Below are 21,316 nucleotides of genomic sequence, written 5' to 3'. Positions count from 1 at the left end.
GGTGGGGGCTCAGTTATCATGAGTCAGCCCCTTTTTCTGCATGAGCTGAAGGAGGAAGGAGGGGGTGAAAGAGAGGCTCAGACAGAGAGAAATGTCTCCCAACATCGGCTTTGCAGCAGGTCTAAAAAATGCGAACAGAGGACTTTATTAAAAAGTTTGCAGTCTCACATGTTACACAAAAGATACAGAGCAAATGCTAACAATATTTTTTTAATTTTCCGCTTTTATTACTCAAAAATATCTGTATAAACGGGAAAGAAATTGCCTCAAGATTCTCAACTGTCCGTGAACATTTTAACGAAAACAAAAAAAAGGTGGAAAAGAGTAACAAGAGGATCTCGCCATTATTGAAGCCCAAAATCAACACGAGAAGGCAAAAGTATCTGAAAGTGTGTTTGTGATTCTCTAAAAACGCACTTTCAGTGTGTTTTTCTTTATTTGAATTGATAAGGAGAGGCTAGCTCGCAGAGCTATCAAAACGGATGAAAACACTAGAATGAAAAACAATAATGCACAATAAAAGGAACGAAAAATAATAATCAGACGGGGGAAAACTTTACTGAAATACTGTAGTGAGGGTACATGAGTGTGTGTGCAGGGGCACACCGGGTCAAAGCAGGATTCACGCCATCGCATTAGAAGCGTCTGTAGTAGCGGTGCGGTGGCCCGTAGTGCATCGGCATGTCCATCACATCCATGTTGTGCTGATGAAGGTTGAAGGGACCGGGGTTGTGGTGGTGATGGTGGTGGTTGTTGTTGTTGTTATTGTTCAAGGGTGGGAGGTGCTGCAGCGGGGGCACGTAGGGCGCCGGGCGAAGCCGCGGCATGATCACCTGGGGGTAGTGCGGCGGTGGCGCCGGTGGGTAGCGGGGACGCGGAGGGACGAAAAGGGGAGCTTGCACTGCCTGGGGCAGAGGAGCGGGCGGGGGGTTGGGTATGGGTGGGTTTTCTGCAGGTGGACCGACACGGGGCCGCTTGGTGTCTGCGACGGGCTCCGGTGGTGGGCCGACTCTCTTCCCTGAATTATCTGAGAGGAGAATGAAAATAAATAAAAGGATCGGTGAGGTGCACAGCAGGATCAAATGTTTCCCTCACGCCTATCCTTCACATAAACCACACACAGGAAACACTCATGCAACTGCTGCCAGCACGCCTGAATAAATAATAGTCAAAGGGATGAAGAGGAAACACCGGAGAGGAACAGTGTTGTCGTGGCAGTGCCACAGTTTCCTGCCAAAGAACATAATTCACTGCAAACTGAGCGATTAATAGCAGTTTGATGAGTGCCAACATTATTTAATATGTTATTATTATTAGGGGCTTTTTGCTGTTATTATATAGTGCAGTGAAGAAAAAAGTGGGGCGGAGAGACACAGCAAAACCGCTGCACTCAGCCTGACGGCGTATGAGTTAAAGCTCATCGTTTTCAGAGCATGTTTTTGTGACTGACCTGTGCACTTCTTATTCAGCTCCGCCTCCCCTTCCTTCTGGATCTCCTGAATGATTCGCTCGTCATCTTGCTGTAAAAACACAACACACAGAGAAGTTGACACATTTCCAAAAACGCTGTTGCCATTATTACTTGACCTTAAACGACTGAGCTGGTTCGTGTGTTAAACGGTCGTTAACCTGCAGGTCTGCATTATGTAGTTCCCTAAACCAAACTATTTCTAGTAGCTAGAGTTCGCTTTACTTCCTGCTCTGTGCTACAAGTGACCGAGGACATCAGACTGGAAACTGACTGGAAACTAAAGGCTGCCTGTTGGTTGCCAGTGATTCTGTAGCCAGGCCGCTGTGGGCAGCCACGGCCTCAGATGGTCAAGGTCAAAGTGCAGTGGGAAACACAACAAGAATCAAGATCTGTGATTGTGAGAGTTTTGAGTTTTGAGCGCACCGTGGGGTCGGTCCAGAGGGAGCACTTGCGGCAGTGGCGGCAGGGAGCGCCGGGAGACCGGGCGTGCTGGCAGAAGTGGTTATAGCCGGTGATGGGCTCTCGGCAGAGGTAGCACATGAAGCTGCCGCAGCGGCACGACATCCGGTTGCAGCCCTCCGATTTGACCAGGCCCGTCCCACACTTGACGCACTTCCTCACCCGAGCTGCCGTCATGCGCTCCTCGCTGCAGCACAGAGAAAGTTTAGGAAAATGTGACGAAAGAGGATCGGTTTTGGGATTTTCATTGAGACACACACACACACACACACACACACACACACACACACACACACACACACACACACACACACACACACACACAGTATAACAGAGACATTTTCTGTGAATGAACAGATCCTCTGGATGCAGCAGAACAAACTCCTGCTACTATGATTCCCTTTTAGTTTTGTCCTGTTAGAATCATCAGACCTCGATCCTCTGATCTGTCTACCAGGCCGCTTCCCGTCTCCTTCAGCGCCTGGAAGTAAGACGATCTGCGACCGGCTCAAAACAGGAAGCACTGCAGGAAGCAGCCGGCCTCTCAGTTTCCTCAAATGTTGTCCGGGAAACTGAAGTGTTTACCCAGCATCCTCTCTGGTAGATGTTAAATCTAGCTCTCCTCACATGTTAAATCTGAGCACCCTGTACATTACTGATGAAGGATTCCTGTGACCCACTTACAAGCGCACCCTCATGCGGATCTCGTCTCTCTCCAGGACCTCATCGCAGGTCTTCCCAACATGCTGCTTCCACTGGACGTGGCACTTTCGACAGCTCTCCTAAACAGAAGAAGAAGAAAAAAAAAGACAGGAAGGGGATGTTGAGAAAGAGGGTGCTGCTTCTGTGCTTTTCTCATCAAAAGTCAGGAGATGCATCCACCCATAGTTTTCCCATTAATGCTGAGCAGGCGGTGTAAGTGGGTATTACACTGCAGTCAGAGTGTCTCCCACACACACATACACACACACCGCTGCCTCTGCTCAGCATGCTGCTGGTGCTGCCACTGCAGGGACTCGGGGCTTGCACGGTTAGGTGTGGCTCTCTCTCTGCATGACTGCAGCGAGAGCGCTCGTCGCTGACTGCTCGGTTGCCTAGAAACAACGACTCCAGGCTCCAACCTTTCTCCGTCTCCTCAGCCAAAAGCGCTAGGTTAAAGGGATGTTGGGGAGTGGCGGGGTGCAGGCGGCTCAAGACTCCCACTCTTCCTAACCCTTAGCTAAGTGGTGTCACCATAAATATTTGAGCCCCTCATCTAATATTAAACAGTGTGACAGCTGATGCAGCAAAGCATGATCCACATCTCCACCGCTGCTGCTGCACCTTCCCTCTGTGTCCTGTGACCTCCTCACACATCCTCCTTTCACTGGGGGATTTTTTTTGTTATCATGCATGTAAGTCAGAGCTGATTTCACAATATTCAGTGGGACAGCTCTGCATGAGTAAGGTCAGCCAGAGGGTGGTGGGGGAGAATCTATGGTTTTGGTTGGTGCTTGAGTGATGAGCGCTCCCTAAAAAAAGGCACAAGATCTGGATCTAGTTTAGTTGTTTCTTCAAAAAGAGAAAAAAAACATTCTGAATAAAACTGATATAGAGATGAAAAGCACGGATTCAAACCATATGGAGGTTTGGGGTTCATTATGTCAATTATTATAAAGACCCAGTGACCTAATGGATAAGGCAACAGCGTGCGGGGCTCAGGATTGTGGATTCAAATCCCATCTGGACTACATTTTGTCAATTTCCCAACTGTGGAACTAATAAAAGTGATATTAACTTATCTAACTGAGGAGCAAAGACATTAGAAACACTGTGTGACACTGATCTTGTAACTTGTGTTCTGCTAATAAGCTAATAAGTTGCCAATAAGTCTCCCCGACAGCAGTGGTCTCCCAAGAAGATAACTGCAAAACTGGAACATCTCCGGGACCCCGAGAAAGTGTTTAAGATGCTGACTCAACCTGACACAACCAAGTCAAGAAAAGCCCAATCATCCACACACACAAAATATGATGTCTCAGCCGTCACAAAAACATGTTAATCTGCAGGCCGGCTGATGTAATCATGCAGACGAGTGAAAGCTAAAGAGGAAAATACCCCTATAGTCTGTAGTTAGAGAATAACTGTTAGAGATTACAGAAGCGGAATAAACAGGAAAAGCTCAGGTGGAAGAAATATTCTGCTTAAACCTCAAAAGAAAAGAGCCAGAGTGAGCATTCCTGGACTCAAGTGTCACAAAACCCCCCAAATCAAAACAAGAAAACGCCAGCTCACACAAAGCCAGACCAGGGCGAGAACGACAGAACGATGAGAGATCGCCCCCTAGTGGTGACATCGAGGCCAAGGAACGAGGAGAGCAGAGCGAGCGCGCCTGTCCGAGACCTGTTTGACAAGACACTGAAAACCAGGAACACACCTGAGTTCTTATAGTGCAGCTAAAAATACAGCTGCTGATGTCACAGCCAAACCTCGAAGGGGGTGTGTCGTCCACGCCTTCACTTACACACAAACACACACACACACACACACACACACACAGGAAAGAAAAAGAAACGAAAAAAAAATTGAAGCAGGCTGAAATGTGACAGAGGTCACAGAGATAAACACACAGCAGCAGCAGCACCACAAGTTTGTCTTTTTCACCCTCTCTGCATTCATTAATTCACACTCACTGCTCCTGCTATTTTTTCCCCAGCATGTTCCAGCTCGCCTTACTCCTTCATTCACTGCTCTCCTTTTCTGCATGCCACTCCCTAACAGCACCTCCTTCCTACTTTCATTCATATTTTGCGTCTCCTCTAAATCTTTTTCTTCTTCTCTTGCGGTGGACGCTACAGCAGCCCTTATAAGGATGTGCACAGCTTCTGATGGGCTTGTAAGGGGATGTGTGTGTCTGTCAGTGTGTGGCTTTTGCTGCAATCAAACTCGAGTGGCATTTCGAATGGCAGGAAGGAAGAGGTTAAACCTGACATGACAAGCCATAAGCTTGTTGCTTGCAAGCCTGTCACAGGACTTGCTCCTTTGAGAAAATTCATCTGATCTACAGGAACAGCAACACCAAGACTGCAGTGTACAGATTTGCACAGTGCTTCCACTTCCAGTGTCTCACATATCACATTCCTCAACAAGTAATCATGCACAGGCCGGGGACAAACCTGTGCAAATGTCCTCACAACCACATGTGGAATATGTTTGTGTAGGTCAGACAGAGCCAGGACAGATTGGGAGAAAGAAAAAAAAACTGAAGGAGAGGACAGAATCTGGGTCAAATTTGATGAGAACCACATTTGAAATGGACGAGGAAGTGTGACCGACCAGTCAGAAACCAGTATGAGGGGAGTGGACAGTGTGGCTAGCCAATGAGACGGCGGTGTGGAAGAAGGCGGGTGGGCTTACGGAAGTGTGTCAGTTACATAATGAGGCCCCGCCCTGCTTGAGCGGGCTGTGGGGTAGACTGTACAGTGTGTGTGTATGGGAATAAAAAAACACACACACGTGAAAACAAGAGAGGAATTAACACCTCAATATCACCCGTCTCTTATTAAACACTGGTGATAGTACCAGCGTGTGTGATGGGGGTTTCCAGGTAACAACACACATCCCAATTCTAAGTGGAAGTGGAAGCAGCTTTTTGCGGCATACATAAGCAAACATAACAGAGCTTAAACGTGCTGGCTTTAAAAGCTGACTGAATTTGCACTGCAGACGAATCACTGAGCAAGGATCAGACCCAGAGTTATCTGGAGCATGTCTAACTTTTACGTCTCTGGGTGTGTGTGTGAGCTTGTAATGAGGTGCAGCTGTGCAGTGATGCTGCAAGGCCAGCAACTGTAAGCCTATGGCTCCACCTACAGGCTGCTGGCAGGAATTGCATTGGATTTCTATTCACTGCCTGAGGCGAAAATCTGCAACAAATGCAAGCATAATGCCGAGCCAAAAGGAGGCATCTGAGAGCCACGTGCTAATAGAGAAGCTATGGTAAAGACAAAACGCTACTGTGGAGCCACAAGTAAGAAGAACTAGTCCAGCTTGGGCCAAGTCAGCAGATGTAGGATTACAGAAGAGGTTTGCTATGGAGGAAAAACCCTGCTGGCACATGGAAAAGCTCAGGTGTAATTAAGAATCTGGTTAAAACCTCAGTTTTAGTTTCCTCCAAAGTTCCTATAAAATCTTTTAAAAAGGCCTCTGGGAAAGTTGATGCTGGAAACACCCTAAAATACCAAGGCAGCAGAAATGTTGAGGAGGATAACTCACATGACTCATTTCTTACTGTTTCAATGTGGTGTCTGCACTGCTTTGAGAGCCGTTTAAAGGGCAAACAAGTCTTACACTGATGTCTCACAGCCCTCTGAAACTAAAACAGGGTTTGCTCAAACACAAAGACAAAGTGCTGCTCTTGTATGAAAACAAATTAAAAAGTTAAGTATATCCCATTTTCAAAACAGAAAATGACAAAAAGGAAAAATATTTTACACTTTGGAAGAGACTTTTTAAATATGTGCTTACACCACAGGGACATGCTACACCATGAAGCCAATTCACAACAACCTGTTTCACAAGCCTGAATATGAGAGCTACTGGCAGCTTCGGGCATTTAATAAAATATTTTTTCTCTTGACTTGTCTGAGTCCAGGTTCTGTGGGCAGCACTCTCAGCAGAGACACCCAGAGCACCCTCCTCTCCCAGCTCATCTAGGAGAGATTCAGTCTGTCCACTGTCCCTACTTCAGGGACTCCGCTCTTTAGGAGGTACCCAGAACACTTCACCTGTGAGGGGGTCCGGCATCCTAGTCAGATTTCCAAACAACCTCAACCTGCTACCTTTGCTGTGAATGACAGCTCTACCCAAACGCCTGCACTGCTCCCACTGTCCCTGATGACGAGCTCAGACTGCCTTCAGACGAAGCTAATTCCTGCTGCTTGTATTTGCGATCTCATTCGTTCATTCATTTGGTCATCCACTGTCACCAGAGCTTGTGACCACAGATCTGCTCAGTCACACAACAGTGCCTGTACAGATTGCGAGCTTTACAGTTTTACTAATGTTTATGTGCAATGCCGCCATCTTGGATTGTTAAATTGGGGCTGGTGGGGTTGCTTCAACTGGGAAGTCTGACTTGAAGGGCTGTTCAAGTCGAAAATTTCAATTGGGAACTTGGAAATTCTGACTTCAAACAGAACACACCAGAAGAACCATGTCCTCAGTCTTGGAGGTGCTAATTCGCCCCTCTCCACTTCACACTTGGCTGCAAACTGCCCCAGCACAAGCTGGAGGGGCTCGCCCGATGGAGCCAGAGAAACAACATGATCTGCAAAAAGCAGAGAGGTGATCCTGAGACCACCGAACTCGATACCATCGGCTGCACCTAGAAATGAAAACTTGTCTTTTCTTCTTGACCGTGTTTCTACAAGTCTCACAGACCTGATCTGTGCGGGCAAGATCCTGCAGTTTGCCTGCACTGTACAGACTGGCCTTCTGCCATGAAACTGGTTGAGCTCACCAGCTTTATAACCATGTTCTCCGTCCATTGGCTACCAATTGGTTTGAAAGCGATTGCACTACTCCTGCTTCTCTTTCTTCTGCTTGGTCTTTTAGCCTTTTTCTGTCAACTACTTTGTTAGCTTGCAGGTTTGATCTGTGTTTTTCATCATGTACATGTGCGATGTTTTGTTGGCCAGATTAAAATCTTCAAACGGCCCAAATCTGGCCCACGGGCCTTCAGTTTGACATGAAAATTGGAAGAATGCGAGCTCATCGGTTAATGAAGGGTTTGACCTTATACCACTGTGCGAGGAGTCACACATTTTTCTTGTATGGCTACTGACATAACCCCCTCCCAACTTCTCTCCTACCTTTGAGGGAATGCAAAGATAGCAGAGGTGTGTGTGTGTTTGCTTCTCTTTACAGTTGTGAGCAGGAGTGAGTGCGAGACGTTTACAGAAGCAGAGCTCACAGAAAAACAGAGGAAAACGGGAGGGTTGTATTTATGTGGGGAAAGGAGCGTGAATGAGCCTGTGTGTGTTTCTGCCAAATAATGGGGGTTTTTTTTTTGGCCTGGAATTTGTGCGACAACTCCGGCAGACAAAGAGCATCGCCTCCCCCTGCATTCCTCAGACAGAGGGAGGAGGCCCCGAGATAAACAGAGAGGGAGCCAGAGGTGGCGACCTCGCCACATGGAACGGTTCATCATTTCCAAAAGCTGCTCATCAATCTCTCCTCTGCCTCTCTCTCTTATGCATGTCGGGCTTCGTGTCCAGGCTGCACGGAGATGATTTATAGGTAGACACCATTTTGCTGTCACGACGCTCTGAATTATTCACGATTCAGTCGTCCACTCTTGGTTTGAAAATTTAGATTAGATCTTCTGTGCTGTAAGTACTCTTACCCAGGGTCACATCAGAAGATGTGCAGATGAGTGTCGACCTACTTTGGTGTACACTTCTTTGCGAGAGTGTTGAATTTACTTTATAAACAGAGAGAGAGCAGAAGAGCAGAACTCACCTTGCGGCACCGAGGGTTGGGACAGCTAAACAGAGACATGTCTTTGTCCAGCAACGCTGGGAAGTTGCAAAACGGACACCTGGAAGAGATCAGAGAGGAAAAATGAGCTAGACAAAGCAGCCAGATCTTCAACATCCCACATTAGGAGAGACAAAGTGCTAATCATAAATAGGTTAGGCTGCAGCTAGCTATTATCAATCTGCGGACCATTTTCTCACGGCAATTTCTCTAAGCCCCCCTTCCTTTCGTTCTGTAAAAGTGAAGATGAACCATACTGAACATGAATCTCAGCTGACTGGCTTTTGCATTACAGCTGAAATATTTTCTACCGTTTCTGTTTGCATCACCTGATTTGAATTTCCACCCACCCATGTTGTCGTGTAGACTTTGAATCTACTCCTGATGCTTTGTGTTTGCTTTGAACACATGATTAGCCCATGAGCCCAAGTTCTAGCCAATATTTTAAAAGTTTGATTTTTTAAATGAAAATTTTACATTTTCAATAAAGGCTGGAGGCCACTTCTGCAAAATGACAGGGGGCTCAGCAGCCAGTTATTAAAAAAATAACTGATTATCATTTATCATGATTGAATTTCATTCAGTTATATTTTCATAGCACTGAATCACAACAGTTGCCTCGAGGCGCTTGGTAAGACCCTGCAATAGGACAGAGAAAACCCCAACGAAACAAATCAAACGACCCCCTCAAAGCAAGCACTTGGCGACAGTGAGAAGGAAAAACTCCCTTTTAACAGGAAGAAACCTCCGGCAGGACGAGGCTCAGGGACGGGTGGCCGTCTGCCAGTTGGGGCAAGGAGAAGGAGACAGACAGAGAGCCAGAGATTAGTAATAACTGATGACTGCATGCAGAGGTGTGTATAAACAGAGTGAGTGTGAAAAAAGGTGAGTGAAGAACACACACTTGCAGTGCATCATGGGAAGCAGCCTAGGCTTATTGCAGCATGGTCACCAGGGTCACCTGAAGCCCTAACTACAAGCTTTATCTAAAAGGAAAGTCTTAAGCCTAATCTTAAAAGTAGAGAGGTTGAATCCAAACTGGGAGCTGGTTTCACAGAAGAGGGGCCTGAAAGTTGAAGGCTCTGCCTCCCATTTTATTTTCAAATATCCTAGAAACCACAAGTAAACCAGCGGTCTGAGAGCGCTCTGTTGAGGTGGAATGGTACTGTGACGTCTTTAAGATAAGACAGGGTCTAATTATTCAAGGCCATAATTCTATCCATCTGTAAACATTGCTGGAATCTCTTTATTCAATTTTATTAAGTCAATTAAAAATCTGTTTGTGGACAAACTGGCACCTCGAGTTATCAGTTACTTTATTATACCTATAAATCTGGGAGCAAAGAAAAGCAGAATCCAGCTACAGAGCTACCCCCACACACACTTACCTCACTAACTCATCTGCACAGGTGGCAGCAACCGCCTCCTCCGCCTGCCTCTCGTAATATTTACACAGTATATTCTCTGGTAGGACCTTCTCCAGCTCACACACAGGGTAGGAGCACGGGCAGCCCCCCTCCATGCAGCTCAGGTCCGACTACAAGAAGAGGACGGAGCGCGACTTCATTACAGAGCAGAGACGCTGCACGTTCACAGCCACCTCCAGTTTAACTGACCATTATTATGACACATTATTAGGTACAACAGTGCGCTCAGATGAGGCGGATGAAAAACACGACAACCTTTTATGCAATACAGGATACACCAGTACCAGCAACAAGGCACCTAATAAATGGGAAAGTCTTTATTTTCACAATAATACATGGACAACAAACATTGATGATATGCGAAATCTGTGCCCCAGCTCATATTCAATCTTGACATTTATTTGACAGCTCATCACTCAAAGAGGTGTGTATTATTATGGGATTAGTCAATTATAGTTGCCAAGCAACATTACCAGTTAAGTCGTATTGAAAACAGAAAATGTCTGCGTGTACCTTCCCAGAGCCGAACACCGCCTCCTGAGCGTATTTGACCAGGCACTCTTTACAGAACAGGTGACCGTCCGAACACTGCGTCATCTTCTCAAAAGCAAACTCCCCAAAACAGCAGCCACACTCTATCAGCTGACCATCCTGGAAAAACAATCGGAACACATCATAAGTCAAAAACCTCACATTATGCAGAAAATCCTGACAATATCTAAAATGAACCTCGAATGAAACCAGCACATTCTGCAAGCTAACAAGTTTTATACTGGATTTATTATGATTATTTCTGAAATAGAGAATATGAGGCAAAAACAGACATCGTAGAATTCTAAAAAGCTTAAATTTCAGTATTTTGTACCACAAAAGACCACATTTATTCTTCAACACAATCTGAGCTCTCTTAGGCAGCTTTCTTGTCATTTCTTTAAGTCATCTTCAGGAATAGTTCTCCAGGTTTCTTTAAGGACATTCAAAGCTCTTCTTTGGATGCTGACTGCCTTTTGTTTCAATCCATGACTGATACTTTCCATTGTGTGGTTTTATATCTAGGTTTATTTAACTGCATTGCTGGTGTGTTTGGGATCACTGTCATGCTGAAAGGTTAACTGTTTCAGGTTAGATACTGAGTAAGATCCTCAATAGTTTCTCAACAGCCACCCTTCCACAAAGACCATTTCTGATGATCCTTCAGTGGATTAGTTGGATCTCTCAGGTCCTGTGTCAGATCCTTGCTTATGTCTTCAGGACACGACTTTCAGACACTGAAATCTGCTGTAGATACTTCTTTAGACCTACCACTTCTTCTTTCATCCTCCACTTCTCCAGTTTCCGCACTGCTGACCAAGCCAAGCTAGACAAGCTTTCAGGTAATACTTTGGGAATCATGTTATATTCAATTTTATGCCTGTCAAACTGTGTTGTAGGTATTTAGCATTTTTAGCAGATTCAGCGAAAGAAATGGGAACAAATAAGTTTTTTGTGACAGGCTGCTGGTAAAAAATTGGCTAAAGATACAATATAAAACTGGTTCTAAGCAAAGTTATCTGTTATGTGTAGGCACAGCACTGGTGTCACAGAAGCTGCCTTATTATCATTATCATTATTATTAATACTATTATTATTGTTGTTTAAAAGCTTGATTGAAATGAGTGAAAAGGCAGCCAAATATCCAAAGAAAAAATGTAAGAGCTTTTTAAAGCCGCAAAACCACGTTAATTAAAAAAAACAAAAACAAACGTCTGGCTCCTTGGCAACACTATAAAAAGAAATGAGGGGTGTCTCAAGACTTATTCACAGCACAGTGTTATCTGGAAACATCACTGAAAAGCCACTTTAGACTGAATCAACAGATAGAGTCCTATAGATGAATCCTACCTTTTTATACTCATCTTCATTGACCTGAAGAGCAAGGAGGAAGTCCTCATGCTGGGGAGTGAGAGAGAGAGAGAGAGAGAGAGAGACAGAGACAGAGAGAGAGAGAGAGAGACAGAGAGAGAGAGAGACAGAGAGAGAGACAGAGAGAGAGAGAGAGACAGAGAGAGAGAGACAGAGAGAGAGAGAGACAGAGAGAGAGAGCGGGGCAGTCGATTAATTGGTGAAGATCGGGCGCACGAGGTAAGCTGTAAGTCAACATTGCAGAGAGTGACCTGAAAACAGAGAGTCCCTGGGACTGAACCGGCTCCGCTGCTGGGTGTATGATGCCATGGGTGTATGCTAATTTAGCTACTGACTGTGCCTAAGTTTGACTAACATATTCACCCTACTAAGTGCTTGAAATCTAAATGACTGAACATTAGCCTCAGAAACCTCTGTATTCCATGTTATGCAGCACATCACAAGGTTATCAACAGTTGCAAAGCAGCTCTATGCAACATATCCAATCATTATAATTGTTCTATTCGCTGAAGCAAGGCGCCTTTAATATACTGAGCAGCACCACATTATTCCCTGGTCTTCGAACAAATGCAGCTTCTAACAGTGGAGTTGTCCAATTAGTAACTTAAATCTTCAAGCGGCAGATAAATACAACCGCCTGTGCAAGGCAAGAAATTATCATCATGAAGCTGACTGCACAATATGAAGCTCCAGACTAGTTCCTATATGCTTCAGTTTCACTATGCAGTTCTATCACCTGCTAAATGGTTAATGGCACAAACAAAATAGGGAGAGGATAGCTACTGGTGGCAACCACAGACAGGGGAAATAGCAGACAGTGGAAACTCTACTCAGCAAAAAAAATAAATAAATAAATAAAAGGCCTGGTAAACAGAAGCAAAGAAGGTGAAAGAGACCTAATAAAAACAAGAAGGAGCTTTGGATACTGGATGGAGAGACCTCCAGGACATGAGAGGGATTTAAAGCAACATAATTAGCCCCATATACCCGACTGCTTTAAAAGCCAAAGCTATCCAGTCTTTGAGACAATGGTGCAGGGTGGGGAAGGGTACAGTGGGAAAAGCTAGAAAGAGTGCTTGCTATACAAATGAGTTACTGCATTAGAAAGCTACTGTTTAGATAAGTGAAGTATATCATTATCTGTTAAAAAATTAAGGCTTATAGAGTTCAGGGTTTTCTTGCACAGAGGAATTCTTGGTGCAGAAAACAAAGAGGTTTTTACACAGCCATAAACACCCCCGTAAGGAATGTAAGGTAACACAGACTTGCTGCCTTTATACTCCATGAACCAATTATGGTTGTTGTGCTCAGTTCACTCCGCCACCCCCCACATAGGGCCATTCTGGGCTATAAAAATCGTGATAAATGCAACACTGAAGGAAAACAGAGTGCCCGAGTGAGTGTATTTGTGTGTGTACCTCTGCCCATTCCTTTGCCTTCTGCTGATAGAACGAAAGCTCCTTCTGCACAGATGCCTCCAGACTGCTGTATGTCCTACAGTACCGACGGTCATTCTCCAAGAAGTACATCCTCTTGTCAAACTTAACCGAACCTGGCGGACAAGGAAGAAACCAGTTACTGAGAGTTTCCAGTGGCTTGTGAAAGCAATTTCTGAATGTGCAAAAGAGCAATAAGTAAAAGATGCAAAAACAGGTGCATGCTAAAAGTTTTCTCACCGTACTCAAAGTGGAAATCGACGTAGCAGCGTTCCGAGGTCCTGCTCCGTCGTTTCTTTCCCGACGGGTCCCCTGACTCTTGCCACTTCTTCAGAGCTTCACATAAGGCCTGGGAGGAAGAGCGAGGGAGAGTTGAAAGGTACGACAGCAAAGAAGACAGAGGAGGCATGGTGTGCTCTCAGATGGGACTTTAGGTACCTTGCGTGTGATTGCATAGTGTCCCTTCAGGGCGTTGAGAGCCCATTTAATGTCCTGACAGCTGAGCATCCTGAAATCTGCCATGAGCAAGTCAGCGGCCTGCATCACAACTTCAGGTCCCACTGCGCCCAGCTTGCCATAATCAAACAAGTCCTCGGTCACCTGAAAGACCGCAAACATGAAAACAGAAACACACATTAATATACGATTCACAGATTATATGAAGCTGTAGTCAGTGATCGGCTTGAGTGGAAAGGTAAAATAAATAAATATCGGTAAACCTCCAGCACTTAAAAGTCAATTCAACAATGAAAAATTGCAGTGTTTACTTGAACTAACAGCTACACCCTGACACAGGCAGTCATAGCTAATACAGTGGGGCAAAAAAGTATTTAGTCAGCCACCGATTGTGCAAGTTCCCCCACCTAAAATGATGACAGAGGTCAGTAATTTGCACCAGAGGTACACTTCAACTGTGAGAGACAGAATGTGGAAAAAAAATATCCATGAATCCACATGGTAGGATTTGTAAAGAATTTATTCGTAAATCAGGGTGGAAAATAAGTATTTGGTCAATAACAAAAATACAACTCAATACTTTGTAACATAACCTTTGTTGGCAATAACAGAGGTCAAACGTTTACTATAGGTCTTTACCAGGTTTGCACACACAGTAGCTGGTATTTTGGCCCATTCCTCCATGCAGATCTTCTCGAGAGCAGTGATGTTTTGGGGCTGTCGCCGAGCAACACGGACTTTCAACTCCCGCCACAGATTTTCTATGGGGTTGAGGTCTGGAGACTGGCTAGGCCACTCCAGGACTTTCAAATGCTTCTTACGGAGCCACTCCTTTGTTGCCCGGGCGGTGTGTTTTGGATCATTGTCATGTTGGAAGACCCAGCCTCGTTTCATCTTCAAAGTTCTCACTGATGGAAGGAGGTTTTGGCTCAAAATCTCACGATACATGGCCCCATTCATTCTGTCCTTAACACGGATCAGTCGTCCTGTCCCCTTGGCAGAAAAACAGCCCCATAGCATGATGTTTCCACCCCCATGCTTCACAGTAGGTATGGTGTTCTTGGGATGCAACTCAGTATTCTTCTTCCTCCAAACACGACGAGTTGAGTTTATACCAAAAAGTTCTACTTTGGTTTCATCTGACCACATGACATTCTCCCAATCCTCTGCTGTATCATCCATGTGCTCTCTGGCAAACTTCAGACGGGCCTGGACATGCACTGGCTTCAGCAGCGGAACACGTCTGGCACTGCGGGATTTGATTCCCTGCCGTTGTAGTGTGTTACTGATGGTGACCTTTGTTACTTTGGTCCCAGCTCTCTGCAGGTCATTCACCAGGTCCCCCCGTGTGGTTCTGGGATCTTTGCTCACCGTTCTCATGATCATTTTGACCCCACGGGATGAGATCTTGCGTGGAGCCCCAGATCGAGGGAGATTATCAGTGGTCTTGTATGTCTTCCATTTTCTGATGATTGCTCCCACAGTTGATTTTTTCACACCAAGCTGCTTGCCTATTGTAGATTCACTCTTCCCAGTCTGGTGCAGGTCTACAATACTTTTCCTGGTGTCCTTCGAAAGCTCTTTGGTCTTGGCCATGGCGGAGTTTGGAGTCTGACTGTTTGAGGCTGTGGACAGGTGTCTTTTATACAGATGATGAGTTCAAACAGGTGCCATTCATACAGGTAACGAGTGGGGGACAGAAAAGCTTCTTACAGAAGACGTTACAGGTCTGTGAGAGCAGAGATTTTCCTTGTTTGAGGTGACCAAATACTTATTTTCCACCCTGATTTACGAATAAATTCTTTACAAATCCTACCATGTGAATTCATGGATTTTTTTTTCACATTCTGTCTCTCACAGTTGAAGTGTACCTCTGGTGCAAATTACTGACCTCTGTCATCATTTTAAGTGGGGGAACTTGCACAATCGGTGGCTGACTAAATACTTTTTTGCCCCACTGTAGCTGTCTGCTAGGCCTCACCTCCACCTATTTGTATCACTGATGTGAAACTATTCCCTACATTTACATCGGAGGAGACGTCTGGGACATTTTTATTATAATAATCTCAAAAATAAAAAGGCCTACTCTGAGATACATCCATAAGGATAGTCCCTCAGTTTTGCTTCTATTACTTCTGAAGTCCACGAATTGGTAGATATTAGGGTCTGATTGTTGCAGTTAGCTAATAACTTAGCACTCAACCCTTTGGTTTTAATATAATCACTTCTGACATCAAAATACCCCCAAAGAACATAGACAGTCTATATTTACATACAGCATGATTTATTTCTTTTAATTTGGTTACTAGACGGAGCCTCAGCACATCCATTCCATCATTCTACATCAACACTCTTTAACCACATTATAGACATAATCTGATACCAGAAATAGTTCCATTAGAAACTATAATGGTCTGCTCAGCTTGAATTCATGTAACGAGGAACCACGTCGCCGTTATTAATTTGTATCTACACTTTACATAACTGTCCTAAAAGGGCTTTTAAACCCTGACCCACACTGCGAGATCCTAGCTTACGTTGCACTTTTTACTGATTGAAATTCTACTGTTTGCACATTAACACCATTTACACACATTTTCTGTGCATCTAACACGCACACACAAAGACACCTGCCTCATTTTGGGTGCCACCAGACTCTAGTAGGATGCTGGTGGGAGCTGATGTGGCCGCTGCCGTGTCTTTCCTCGGATAATCTTGAGTCTCCAACAGCAGGTTACAGATACTGGGAACAGAGCAGAGGGAAGGGGGGCTGCATGTGTACAAGCTCTCACAAACATTCACACAGTTACAACTGCGCACAGTTGGCAATCATTTCATATGTGACCACCTACACCTGTCTTTATGACGCTGTGTAACATACAAGCTAAAACAGAATGCAATAATTTGCAAATCCTTTCAAAGGATAAAGGTACTACCAGAGAGTTAGAGACTGTATTGCTGACAAATATCAAGAAAACTGAGAAAAATTGTTATACTATCAGTCCAGAGGCCAAAAACTCTTGACCCCGGGCTCTTTGAAGACAGACTGAGGAAAAGGGGAAAACTGCCCTGTGATCAGACCAATCAGTAACTATCTTTACAGTGTACTCTGCACTAAAGCAAAGAGTTTAAATCAGCTTTTTTAAATCAGTGTACAGATCAAGACCCAAGAGCCGTGACGATACAGACGTACATATATGAAGGCATCACTAATACTGGAGAAGGTTCTGCTTATTTTAGCTAGATAATGGGAAACCACATGTTGCACAAAAATGATATATTATACATGTAACCACTTGAAATTGCAGCTTAGTATCCAAAAACTTGCAAATTGCTGATAAAAGAAGAAATGACACAAAAGAGAGGCAGATTTGACCTTGTCCCATCTTTTTCTGAATGTGTTCTTGGCATAAATTCCAAATAAACTTGTGTATTTAAAGGAAATACAATTTCTCAGTTTCATCATTTCTTTTTTCATTTGAACTATTTTGAATTAATCACAGACTTTATATGACTTGCAAATCACTGCATTCTGTTTTAAAATTCACATGTGGCACATTGCTTCGAACATGGTTACCCAACAAGATATAGGTATCTATTTTAAAGCTCTACGTTAAGGTTAAATTAGATAAGATGATTCTTACACATTCAAGTCTTTCACATTATTCTTTTGGATCAGTTCTGCTACATAGGTTTCTTGGACGTCGGGGAGTAGATCCAACTGTAGAGGATATTCAAAAAGTTGAGGAGAGCATGGCCGGAAAGAAGAATGGGGTTGGAACGGATGAAATGCGAGACAACACAGCACAATTACACTCATTTAACTTTATAACAGATAAAAGAGATGCAAACAATTTTCGTAATGAGATACTCACAACACCATTGATAAGGGCTCTAACGTGAGGCTGGTGCTCTGGTCTCTCCTGTTGTGCGGAGGGTCCAGGCCTTGCATCCTCTATTTGGGGAATGTCCTCTGGTGCTGGAGGCACTGCGACCAGATTAAGTCTTTCGGGGTTCTGACCCAGAATAAGTCGTGCTTCTTCTCTGTTGTGTGGGACTGAAGCTGCGGGAGCGGGAGGAGCTGGAGGAGCAGGAGGAGGGTTAGAGTTCACACCAGGTACCCTAATGTTAAGTCTGTTGGCTGGCTGAAGCAGACCCGAGGGACCAGCCTGAGCTGGAGGGTTTGGAAGGGCATTTTTGGGTGCCTGGCTCCCCAGGATGATCCGGTGACCTGCTTCTGGAGGACCCAGTCTCTCTGGGGCTGCAGCTATTAGAACTGCAGGGGGCATCCCTGGTATAACCTGAGGGGGTTGAGGAGGCTGGGCCGCAGCCTGGGCAGGGGCCTGAGCCAAGGGCTGCGGCTCAATCTGAATGAGATTGCCCCGCATTCGAGTGACTGGCACAGGCTGCAGCAGACCCTGGGGCTGGGTTATTAGAGCCGAAGCTTGATTTGGCTGTGGGGGAAGAACAACTAGCTTCACCTCCTTCAACTGGATGAGGTGGGGCTGCACTGGCACTGTTCCACCAGACTGGAACAGTGAAGTACTAGGCTGAGGGTGCGTCCGTATACGAGATGGAGGATGTGCAGACGAAGTACTGGCCTGAGGATTGTCTTGCGTAAGGCTACTCGTGCTAGCCTTTACTTGAGTCTTTGTAGAAGAACTTGAAGCAGTCACTGCAGCAGCACTAATATAGTGTGTGGCACTAGCAGAGGAGTTCGCGTGATGCTCCAACCGTAACTGTGCTGAGGAGCCAGGTTGTGGATGCGCGAGTCCAGATGTGCTAGGCTGAGGCTGGACAAGCACTTGTTCAGGTACTTGTGCAGGTATTCTGGATGAGATGGTGTTGGCCTTGGCATTTGTGGAGGTAGATGGGGTGTGGACAGAAGAAATTGCATGGAGCTCCCCACTTGTGTCTGCTGATGTACCGTTGTGCTGCTGTGAGTTTATGGTCGGTTTTGGCTGGGAGAGTGATGAAGGGCCGAGATCCAGCAGTGTGTTTCCAGATGTGCTCGAGTGCGCCGGAAACTGTACTTTAATGGCTGCTTGGGGAGACGTGGTTCCCTTGGCATCTCTGGAGGTAGAGGGGGCACAGGCAGGGACTGGGTCCAGTGTGGAAACCCCAGAAGATGCGCTACTTTGACTTACAACTTTAATTGGGTTGTGCGAGGCCCCGCTCCATTTCGCCGCTGGGCGGATCACGTGTCTGCGCGCAGGCATTAGCGGCTGAAGAGAGCAGAAAGAATCCCAGAAAAATGTATTCAAACATATATAAATAAGTCTCAAGTGACATACACGAAGAAAGGTTCAAGAATAATCTGCATCAGTTACCTCCAGTATGCTGACATCGTCGTCATCTGCATCGTCCGGGACCAAAACGGGACTGCTCGGTACAAGAGTCACAGGCTCTTCATCCGAGTCATCAGAAATAGTGATGAGCTCTCTCAAATGAGAGCGCGAGCCTGCACAGACACACGCACAGTGGAGTTATTAAACGATGCATTTACAGGGGATGTAAAAAGGGACATTCACTGCATCGTGTAGAAATTTAAGACAAAGGAGATGAGCGATTGCAACATGAGCCAATGCTGAATTTCTTTGCAGAAACCGTTAGTTCATCAGACAACTAGCTGAGGTGCTGAAAATAATCTGCACTTTTGCACTTCCTCCTAAAAAGTACAAAACACGAGGTTTATATGCGTGTGTGCAACAGGTCAAATACACGAAAGTGGCTGGACCTCTCAGAGCATAAGCAGAACATTTACATCTTAAAACGTGAAGCTCTGCAAGGCAAGATATTCGAGCACATTTTGATAATTGTTTTTAGGTTTTTATTAACATACTGTTACTAACCTGAAGTTTATAAAGGTGCTGACGGGTTTATTAGACCAGCAAATTATTTTTTTATGTAGTTATGGAGCATCTGTTGCACTTTTTACACTGTTACAACAAATGCATGTACTATGCATGTCTGTGACTTCTCTCTGTGTACTCCAGCTTCCTCCCACAGAGCAAAACATGCTTGGTGTAGCAAGGCTGACTTACAATTCTAAATTGACCATAAAGCTTGATTTAGACTTCTGGTTGAGATTTATGGAAGGAGTTGAATTGGAGTGTTAGTGTGAATGGTTGTCTGCCTCTATGTGTTAGCTCTGCAACAGACTGGTGACCATTCCAGGGTCTACCTTGCCACAGATGCGAAAGGCTCTAGCCCTTTCCTTGGCCCTAACTTGGACAAGTGGAAGCAAGCAAATGGATAGATGCATAAAAACAATAATCATATATCCTGGAGACAGACAATTGTGTCTACATGCATGCCGGTGCGGATGTGAAGTCTCACCTTGGCTGCGGTGAACGTTGAAGCTTGCCAGGTGAATGACCTCATCATCGCTGCCTCCATCTGCCATTGTGAAACTACACTTAGCAGCTCCCTGAATCAGCCCACATACACAATCACTGCTCAATCAGTAACATCTACACCCACACACACAGACACACACATACAGAGAGTTATGTTTCCATCAGAGGACATTACATACACACGCATTACTTTCCTGGAGATTTACCATAACCATAATCACTGCCTTTTAAACCCTTACCACAAACAAACTCTTGAAACGAAAATAGATTCGTGTTATGGGAACTTGTTTTATTTTATTTTTCTCGTAAAAAGGAGGCAAGTCCCTTCAATGTGACTTTTTATAACCATTAATTTCTATCGTTAGAATGTCTATGTATGACACGCGCACAACAACACTATCACCCTGCTGGTATTCCCCTGGAATCCAGCAAATGGTTTCAGTTTAACATCTGTCACATTTACAGAAAACGAGGAGAGCTGGACTCCACCCTGAGAACACAACTAATCTAATCGCACAGACTACTAAAGACTCAGGAGCACGTTAGTGACTCCCCCAAACACGTTACTAGAGAGAACTCAACAAAGACGGAAGCTCCACGGGGAAACAGAATGCGGAGTTGGGCTCATTTAAATCACCACCGACGAATAACATTAGCGCTACCACTGATGTGTTCGCCGGCACAGTCGTGTAAACAAATATGTGCTAACGACCTGTATCGGCTTTACTTGCGGGCGCAGCTCTGATCGTCCTCGATCTGATCAAAGGTGGCACAAATCTTGTGTTGTTAAAACAGGACACGCTAACCCAGCGAGAAGCTGCCTGTACACGTCCCCCGCACTTGCACCGCTTTCCCCGCCGTGACATTAGGTTTAACATGGCCCTTTTAGCATCAAGTTTAAGGCGGTGTTTGAAAACAAGCATCCCATCATGGCTATCGATCATTTCCGCTGACACAAACAGAACAAACTGCTCTTAGCCAAGCTAGCATTCGTTAGCTTGGCTGGCTAGCTAGCCAGACTAGTTAGCTGACTTGTGCGAGGCTTCCTGTCCACAGAACCGCTTCAAACAGTCCCCACACGGCTTGAAGTCACAACACGAGAATATCTATGTAGAAAAGTACTATACCGCAGCTCCGTCTTGGTTCATGAGTACAATACGTCTTCTTGGTCAAGTGACAAACCGTGAATAACGAAACAAACTGCCAAAACAAGAAGAGCAGAGACGTCACGACGTTAAAAACACCCAGTCACCACGTTCAGAAGGCCCGTGGGAAATGTAGTCCCAC

At 45.1% G+C, this 21,316-nt stretch overlaps 1 protein-coding gene across 2 annotated transcripts; it reads right to left on the bottom strand.

Annotated features, from left to right (window-relative positions):
- Positions 1-106: 106 nt before the first annotated feature.
- Positions 107-21,291, bottom strand: rnf216 (ring finger protein 216). 2 transcript variants are annotated; one of them, XM_085403439.1, is made up of 17 exons: positions 21,157-21,291; positions 20,010-20,143; positions 19,001-19,131; positions 17,546-18,895; positions 17,315-17,391; positions 16,305-16,413; positions 13,653-13,814; positions 13,455-13,563; positions 13,197-13,330; positions 11,758-11,808; positions 10,390-10,527; positions 9,838-9,986; positions 8,432-8,510; positions 2,615-2,712; positions 1,895-2,117; positions 1,451-1,520; positions 107-1,027 (listed from the first exon to the last, which is right to left on the bottom strand). In XM_085403439.1, the coding sequence occupies exons 2-17, from the start codon at positions 20,074-20,076 to the stop codon at positions 636-638; spliced, it is 3,339 nt and encodes a 1,112-aa protein (XP_085259565.1). In that variant the 5' UTR covers positions 20,077-20,143; positions 21,157-21,291; the 3' UTR covers positions 107-635. The 2 variants fall into 2 exon arrangements, with proteins under 2 accessions (XP_085259565.1, XP_085259566.1); XM_085403440.1 differs by lacking the exon at positions 21,157-21,291 and adding an exon at positions 20,742-21,113.
- Between the last annotated feature and the right edge of the window lie 25 nt (positions 21,292-21,316).

This window comes from Rhamphochromis longiceps, linkage group LG4 (genome assembly GCF_057381845.1).
Source record: "Rhamphochromis longiceps isolate RC_006_pf linkage group LG4, R_longiceps_female_GT1.1, whole genome shotgun sequence".
In the NCBI taxonomy this organism is placed as follows: domain Eukaryota; kingdom Metazoa; phylum Chordata; class Actinopteri; order Cichliformes; family Cichlidae; genus Rhamphochromis; species Rhamphochromis longiceps.
This window is presented reverse-complemented; position numbering and strand designations above follow the sequence as displayed.

Excerpts from the sequence above, each read along its gene's own strand:
- rnf216 (XM_085403439.1), bottom strand. The coding sequence starts at position 20,076 with ATGGCAGATGGAGGCAGCGATGATGAGGTCATTCACCTGGCAAGCTTC. Across the intron at positions 16,414-17,314 it reads AATGTGAAAGACTTGAATGT|TATCTGTAACCTGCTGTTGG; the intron begins GTAAGAATCATC and ends CTCTGTTCCCAG. Across the intron at positions 1,521-1,894 it reads CCCTCTGGACCGACCCCACG|CAAGATGACGAGCGAATCAT; the intron begins GTGCGCTCAAAA and ends GTGTTTTTACAG.